Below are 8,149 nucleotides of genomic sequence, written 5' to 3'. Positions count from 1 at the left end.
ATCTTCTGCTTCTGTTAGGTCCATACCATTTCTGTCCTTTATCGAGCCCATCTTTGCATGAAATGTTCCCTTGGTATCTCTAATTTTCTTGAAGAGATCTCTGGTCTTCCCCATTCTGTTGTTTTCCTCTATTTCTTTGCATTGATCATTGAGGAAGGCTTTCTTATCCCTTCTTGCTATTCCTTGGCACTCTGCATTCAGATGCTATCTTTCCTTTTCTCTTTTGCTTTTCGCTTCTCTTCTTTTCACAGCTATTTGTAAGGCCTCCCCAGACAGCCATTTTGGTTTTTTGCATTTCTTTTCCATGGGGATGGTCTTGATCCCTGTCTCCTGTACAATGTCATGAATCTCATTCCATAGTTCATCAGGCACTCTATCTATCAGATCTAGGCCCTTAAATCTATTTCTCATTTCCACTGTATAATCATAAGGGATTTGATTTAGGTCATACCTGAATGGTCTAGTGGTTTTCCCTACTTTCTTCAATTTAAGTCTGAATTTGGTAATAAGGAGTTCATGATCTGAGCCACAGTCAGCTCCCGGTCTTGTTTTTGTTGACTGTATAGAGCTTCTCCATCTTTGGCTGCAAAGAACATAATCAATCTGATTTCGGTGTTGACCATCTGGTCATGTCCATGTGTAGAGTCTTCTCTTGTGTTGTTGGAAGAGGGTGTTTGTTATGACCAGTGCATTTTCTTGGCAAAACTCTATTAGTCTTTGCGCTGCTTCATTCCATATTCCAAGGCCAAATTTGCCTGTTACTCCAGGTGTTTCTTGACTTCCTACTTTTGCATTCCAGTCCCCTATAATGAAAAGGACATCTTTTTTGGGTGTTAGTTCTAAAAGGTCCTGGTGCACGGGGACGACCCAGAGGGATGGTATGGGAAGGGAGGAGGGAGGAGGGTTCAGGATGGGGAACACATGTATACCTGTGGCAGATTCATGTTGATATATGGCAAAACCAATACAATATTGTAAAGTTAAATAATAAAATTAAATTAAAAAAAATAAAAGTTAGAAAAGAAAAAAAATAAATAAATAAAAGGTCTTGGAGGTCTTCAAAGAACCGTTCAACTTCAGCTTCTTCAGCGTTACTGGTTGGCGCATAGACTTGGATTACTGTGATATTGAATGGTTTGCCTTGGAAACGAACAGAGATCATTCTGTCGTTTTTGAGATTGCATCCAAGTACTGCATTAAGGACTCTTTTGTTGACCATGATGGCTACTCAATTTCTTCTGAGGGATTCCTGTTCGCAGTAGTAGATATAATGGTCATCTGAGTTAAATTCACCCATTCCAGTCCATTTTAGTTTGCTGATTCCTAGAATGTCAACATTCACTCTTGCCATCTTGTTTGACCACTTCCAATTTGCCTTGATTCACGGACCTGACATTCCAGGTTCCTATGCAATATTGCTCTTTACATAGGGGCAGCACCTAATTTAAATGGTGGAAGGGGCAATGGAGTGTGGGGACCTTATGAGAATGGTCAAGAGAAGCAGGCACAGCTGCCACTGCCCTACAGCAAGAGGCCGGAGACCCTGCTCCCTCTGGGGGCTGAGGCCAAGAAGCTAGGCAGTTTCCTTTTAAATTATTTGTGTCTCTATCTTAGCTAACTTTTTAACATTGAACATCTGTTGCTAATACAATATGAAAATAGTGAAAGCTAATTTTTACAAACAGAGAGGGAGACCACAGGCTAACTCTATCTTTGTTTCCAGATCTAGAAATGGAACTCCTGGATTAACAGAAGACAAAGAACAGGACCACGGGATTATGGACTTAAACTGTTTTGTCTTAAAAGCCAAACTATCTGACGAACAGAAATGAGATGCCTCCCTCCTTTATGGGGCATGTAGGGAAAATATCTACATTAAGAGTAAGGAAGACATTTTTCATTTTTATACTTATTTACAAAAAAAATTAATAGATAGCATCACTGACTCAGTGGACATGAATTTGAGCAAACTCCAGGAGACAGGAAGCCTGGCATGTCACAGTCCATGGGGTCGCAAAGAGTTGGACACAACTGAGCAACTCCATAGTAACAATAAAATTAATTATAAAGTAATACATGAATGCATCACCACTGATAAAAATTCAAAACTATCTAAGTTTAGAGAATAAAAAGGAAACATTCCTGAAATATCCCTCTCACCCCTCAATAGCCACCTGCTGTCTCCCAATTCCACCCCCTTCCCAGAGAAAGCCCCCAGAAGGCGTGTGCCCTTTGAGACCTCTTCCTAGGCATCGACAGTTCTATATCAACATGCAATACTTCGAAAACACAGCAAGGACTATACTCTGTATGTTATTTTCTACTTTCTTTTTACACTGAAGAGTGTGTCTTGAGGACCTTGAAGAGAGGACCGTCACTCAGCTAGAGTCAGAGCGCTCTTATGGTGGTGCGGGAAGCTGGGCTACTCACCATCTCAAAGTCAGTGCCCACGAGGCTGTTGAGATACTCCTTGTGCCGGCCATAGAGCTGAGGAAACAAACCACACCGAGACTCAAGATGCAGTCCCAGGCAGACCAGGGTTCAGGTCTGAATGGGAGGGAGAAACGCAGCAGGAATGGGAAACACCACAGAGAGCCAGGTGCCTGAGTGCTCCTGCCGCCGACATTGGACAGTGAAACACAGAGGCTCTGGAGTCCACTGGCCTGGGGCCAAGCCAGCTCCCACGCTGCTGCGACCTGGGGCAGACTCAGCTTCTTGATCTCCATTGCCTCACTTACAAAATGGTCATAAAATAAGCATTCCCTCGAAGGGCTGCGGTACAGTCTAAATGAAATTAGGCATGTGAAGGCCCTAGCACAGAGCACAGGCCATGCTCAGATAGATCATCATTAGCATAATGATCTTATAACAGGCTCAACGCCTCGTGTCTGATAGGTTAGAAGGGCTTCCCAAGTCAGGAGAGGCCATCAAGAGCAAGACCCGGCCGCTGCTGACCCACCATCAGGCGCGGCCTCAGCTCCCAGCTCTCCGGTTCTCGGATGAATCAGCACTCACGTCCTTGAACACGCGCTGCTCCCGCTCCTCCTCCTCAGGCTGGGCGAGGGAAGACACGTTGTCGATTGTATACTTCCACAGCTCCTGCTTCTCCCCCTCTGTCTCGATTCTGTAAGGTCAAAGCCACAAAGGGACTAACTGGAAAAACAGGAGACGAGGCACTCCAGACCCAACCGAGGGACAAACAAACTGTCAGCTGGGAATTTAAACGTTAGGAGAGATGAAGGGCTTTCTGAGAACTTCCTCAACTCGAGACAAGAAGTGAAGCCCAGCAAAGGAATGCTAGTCTCCACCACCTCTTTCTTCCTCTTCTCACCTGTAGGGTCCTTTGGAGCCAGTGAAGTCAGGTTTTACTGTGATCACTCCATTGCTGTCCACCTTCAGAGTACAGAGGACATGTTCATGCTTCTTATAGCCAAGCCTAGAAACCAGAGGTAACACCAGAGTTCAAGATTGCTGGTCCCATTTCCAGGAAAGAGGATGAGGTATTCAGTTCACATCAGGGGAGAAGACAGAGGCTGGGGTGAGAACAGTCAGAGTAAAACATTTCCTTCCAAAGAAAAAGAAGGAAACAAAATCCCTCCGTCCAAAATACCTGGGATGACCGTAACAGGAGGTTACGTAACAGGAGGATGGTTAGCGACAGGAGAAGAGGATGAAGGTCTGAGTTGGGCAGTGAGAAGCTTCACTCACTTTCCATAGGGCCCCAGGTCTGCCATGATGTACATGGTCTGAAGAGGGGTGTTGATGACATGGTTGTTCCTGATGAATTCTTCTGAGGGCTCCCAGGTGACGATTCGTGACTTAAGAATGCCACCTTCCCTGGGAGACACCACAGGAAGGGTCACTTCCCTGGCACCCCCTGAAGACCCTGAAGGAAGAATGCAAGGGAGCACACCCAGGAGGAGTACAGGGGAGCACTGCACTGCAGAGTGGGACACTCGTGTCGGTGAGCACACCAAGAACACTGGCACAGAAGGAACACCGGGACCTCCCCAGCCCCGTACACACTTGCACTCACGTTCCTCGCCTGTCCTGCCGTCGCCGCCTGACATTTGCCATTCGCTCGACCAAGAAGGACGGCATCTCGCTGGCTGCAGTGGTCATTTTCTGACAGTGCTGGGAAAACAGAGCAGCTTGGTATAAGCCAGCAGCTCAGGGCCACGTGGGATCAAGCACCTGGAGGGAAATCTTCCTTCTGAAACCTCACAGGACCTTGAGAGCGCAGCCACCTCACAACAGCACACGCTGATGGAGGGTGCAGAGGCACAAACAGCTCAGAGAAGAGCCGACCACGCCCTGATTTGCCCTAAGGTTGTAGCAGCACATTACTCTTGAGAAATGAGTCTGCAGTCTGTAAGCCCGTACCAACAGAGTTGGGGCGGTCTACCCAGGAGATGCTGACATCACTAGGTGGTTGGAAGATGCCAAATGTAACACAAGTATTCCGTGAAAAACGCTCCATAATTTTCCTTTCTTTACCAAAACAGACAACCTAAATTTTACATGCTACCAACCCACAACTTTCAAAAACATTCACTTAACACCTGGCTTAGAAATCTATAGACTCATAGACAAAAATGAGAAAATATAGGCTCTCCCCTCCTTCAAGGAGTTTATAATCTCACTGAGAAGATAGAACATATCATACAGTGACTGAAGAAAATCTAAAACGAGGCCACGAAGGTACGCTCTCATCGGCAAACTGAGGACACAAGCCATTCCCTATACAGTACTGAATTCCTCTTCAAATCTGTATGTTCGGTTTTGGCTGAATCCCATGATGAATTTAATCTAGATGGTTCTAGACTCCATCCACCTGTCTGATCTCATAATGCACGGGGAAAATCAAACCTAGTGGCTGCTCCCCGCAGTGTGCAATCTGCAAGCCTAGCATTAGAGACACTGCCGGCTCCCCCAGGCCCTCTAGCAGGTGGGGCAGGGAGCAGCAGCCACACCACCCAGAGACCTGCCCACCTACCTACTCCAGCCTGGCTGCCAGAAACACACGGAAATTCCTAGACAGGCTCACTTAACAGGCTTCTGAGTTAAAGCACGAGGCCAGAAAGCCAGGGGAAACAAGGTGAAGGGAGCTACAGAGCTTGGGTAAGTCTACCTGAGTCTGTCTACTTGGGAAAGAATGATACCTCCTCCAAATTGGTGTATCTATCAGAGTCAGTGTAGGTAAAAATCCGTCGGTTCTTCCTGCCACCTGAATCTTCCAGCTTTAGAATCTCTTGACGGTATTGATGATCCAAAGGGCTCTGACAGGCTGCTTCATTTTGGTACAGATCTACTTCAAACTGAGGTCACAAAGAAACAGAGTTCCAGTGAGAGTATTTTAATTTTGTCGCTACAACTGTTTGGTCAAATATCATTTGTCATGATGTTTTACCTAAACTGATGGAGGACAGAAAAGCCAACAAAGGTTAGAGCTACAAGGAACCAGAGCGACAGTCTAACTCAATTCTGCTGTTACAGAACTGGCACACCAAGACCATGTGCTGCTTTGGTATGTGGCCCAGAGGTGAAAAGCATGTTACTCAAAATCATGAAACTGGCTAGTGGCAGGTTTTATGTGTGCTGTGCGTACACTGAGCCCGTACACACAGCAGTGGGAAGTATACACTGCTGTAAGCTTTCTGGAAGTCAGTTTGGCGATATGTATCAGGAACCTTTCCCTGCAACCAGGCAGGTGGACATGGGCCAGGTGCAGGGACACGGAGCAGACAAGGGACACTAGCCCACCTGGCTGAAGAGCTTCTCTTGCCACCCAATCACAACCTCCTCTTCTTCTTCCTCTGGGCGGTGTCCACCTCCAAAGAAAACAGAGCGAGTCAAATGTTTGAGCCCAACTAGCCCTACTTCTTGCTCTCTGGTTGGTTATAACCAAAGTCTGTGCTCTTATATTTGCCACAAAACCAGTTGGAGTTCACTGATTATGAAGTACTCACTCTAGAGAGGCAGTAGATATGTGCAGAAGCCAAGGTTAAGACCCAAGAAGTTTTAATCACCCCCACTAACTTCAATAAAAGAAATCACGTCCTCCAGGAATTATTTAATCTAATTCAGAGTCAAGAGCTGAAATTTAGATATAGGCTGAACAGCTCTTTCTCAATCCCGATTGTCTACATTTGCTATGAACCATGGCATTTTTATCTTCACTATTTCTGAAGCCATAAATCTAGAATCACAAACACTGTAACCTTAAGAGACCAAGTATTAAGAGAGAAAAGGAAAGACATATAACAGATTGTTTTTAAAAAAGAACCAAATCTAGTATGTACACTCCTAGATGAGTATGCCTTTCCAAAGATATATGCTTCAAAACCCACCAGCTCACACTTTTGCCCAGGAATATTTCTGAACAGAAACAAAAGCAAAGAGACTAGTGACCTAACACAAACACACTGTCTTCTCTTTCTCACTTTTCTGGCTTCTCAGAGAAAGAAAAAGGCTAGAACACAGATAATACTAATACGCACATTTTCTGAGACTTCCCTGGTAGTCCGGTGGTTGCATTGCAGGGGGCATGGGTTCCATCCCTACAGGGAAAACTAAGATCCCGCATGCCACACAGCAAGGTTAAAAAAAAAAAGTGCATTTTCCAAGCAGACCCAAATGTTTAACTTGTTTTTAAAAAGTGTTTATATTGTAAGTTTCAAGTTTGGAGTCATATTTTCTCTTAGGAAAAAAAAAAAAATGTCAGAAATGGCATTTGGGTTTAGAGGTAAATTTATAATATACCCAAAGCACAGTATTTGCTATTTCACTACGTTTGACCACAGTTCAGATCAGCTTCTTGATGATAGGAATCACTTCTTGAATTCAATTTTCACACAACATAATGTAGTAGTTAAAACTGCCTGGGATCAAATTCTGACTTCAACAGTTAGCAGCCCAGTGACCTTGGACAAGAAACCCAAGCTCTCTATACCTTTTCTCAGACTATAGACCTGGGTCTACTCTGTCTTAAGAAGTAACCTCAGCCCTAGGCCCTTCCCCAGATCCCCAAGGGGCCCATCACCAAAATACACCCACTGGCCGTTGGGTGAGGCCTAAAAGTGGCCAAGTCTATGAGATCCTTCCCCAGTTGGGCAGCAGGCTGGCAATGGAGGTAGTTGCTTGATGTGATTCTTTGCAGGTGGACTCTGCCAGGAAAAGAGAAGCCCAAAATACGGTTACAAGATACACAAGCAGGAGACGAACACAGAGCAAGGATGGGGAAACGAACCACTGAAGAGATTATGGCTACCAAGAGATGTGGCAGGGGGCAGGCAACAGAGAGGAGGGGAGGGGGGCATAGGGCTCTGAGGAATTTGGGGGGCGTAGGGTCCTGAAACGGTGAGTCTAGCAAGTTGCGAGTGAAGAGGGTTCCAGGTAGTGAGGGAGACGCGAGGAGACCGGGATGACAGTGGTCAGTACTGCAAACGGAAGTGAGGGCCCCAGCAAAGGAGAAGTGTAATTCAAGTTCCAATTATCTGAGAGCATAAAAGCACGGGGCTCTGGGGTGATGCGACTACCGGAGGCGGAGGTTGCGCACGGGGTCCCGAGAGCGGTACACGGCCTCTCCGGTATCACTGCTCCAGATGGCCTCCGCCATGACAGCTGCGCCGCGCACGACTGCGCCGGAAAGCGCGCCGCCCCGGTTCCCCTGGCAACTGAGACGCCGTCAGGAGTCTGGAACCCGGTTCCCTAGGCGGCGCGGGAGAAGCCCTGCCCATCGCGGGCCCCGCCCGGGCTGAGTCCCTGCCCACGCCGGCTGGGGTAATCCTGCGGAGTTGCCGCTGGTCTTTAGTGCGAACAAAGCTCGCTCACACCCAAGGCCGGGCTGGGTGCGCTTGACAAATGAGGAAACTAAAGCCGCGCTATCGGCCCCCATTATGTAGATTCGGACAGAAATGGTCGTAAGCTCCAAATCCGAGTGTCCTGAGTTCCCAGCTACTACTTTTCCCACCACACCACACAGTCTTACACTGAATCATGGGACACTTTGGCCTCAGAATTGGTTGACGGGGACTCACAGAATGCACCCATTCTTCCCAGAGGAGTGACCGGAGGTGAAGACAGTTACCCAGACATCAAAGTGTCAGAAGATTAATTACTCTTTGGGTTGGCATTCACTGAACCAGAG

General features: G+C 46.7%; 1 protein-coding gene across 2 annotated transcripts in view; it reads right to left on the bottom strand.

Moving 5' to 3' along the window:
• MKS1 (Meckel syndrome, type 1) overlaps window positions 1-7,638 on the bottom strand; it is a 14,646-nt gene extending 7,008 nt beyond the window's left edge. Inside the window, exons 1-9 of one of the 2 annotated variants that reach the window (XM_010861646.1) lie at window positions 7,539-7,638; window positions 7,057-7,166; window positions 5,764-5,831; window positions 5,163-5,318; window positions 4,037-4,134; window positions 3,709-3,837; window positions 3,332-3,436; window positions 3,016-3,124; window positions 2,431-2,487 (exon numbers count right to left, since the gene is read on the bottom strand). In XM_010861646.1, the coding sequence (XP_010859948.1) occupies window positions 2,431-2,487; window positions 3,016-3,124; window positions 3,332-3,436; window positions 3,709-3,837; window positions 4,037-4,134; window positions 5,163-5,318; window positions 5,764-5,831; window positions 7,057-7,166; window positions 7,539-7,618 (912 nt within the window). In that variant the 5' untranslated portion in view covers window positions 7,619-7,638. The remainder of the gene's footprint in view (window positions 1-2,430; window positions 2,488-3,015; window positions 3,125-3,331; window positions 3,437-3,708; window positions 3,838-4,036; window positions 4,135-5,162; window positions 5,319-5,763; window positions 5,832-7,056; window positions 7,167-7,538) is intronic. The other variant, XM_010861647.1, reaches the window with a different exon arrangement.
• Between the last annotated feature and the right edge of the window lie 511 nt (window positions 7,639-8,149).

This window comes from Bison bison, unplaced genomic scaffold (assembly GCF_000754665.1).
Source record: "Bison bison bison isolate TAMUID 2011002044 unplaced genomic scaffold, Bison_UMD1.0 scf7180017864472, whole genome shotgun sequence".
NCBI classification, from domain to species: Eukaryota; Metazoa; Chordata; class Mammalia; order Artiodactyla; family Bovidae; genus Bison; species Bison bison.
Note: the sequence above shows the minus strand (reverse complement) of the source record. Positions and strands in the feature narration are given on the sequence as shown.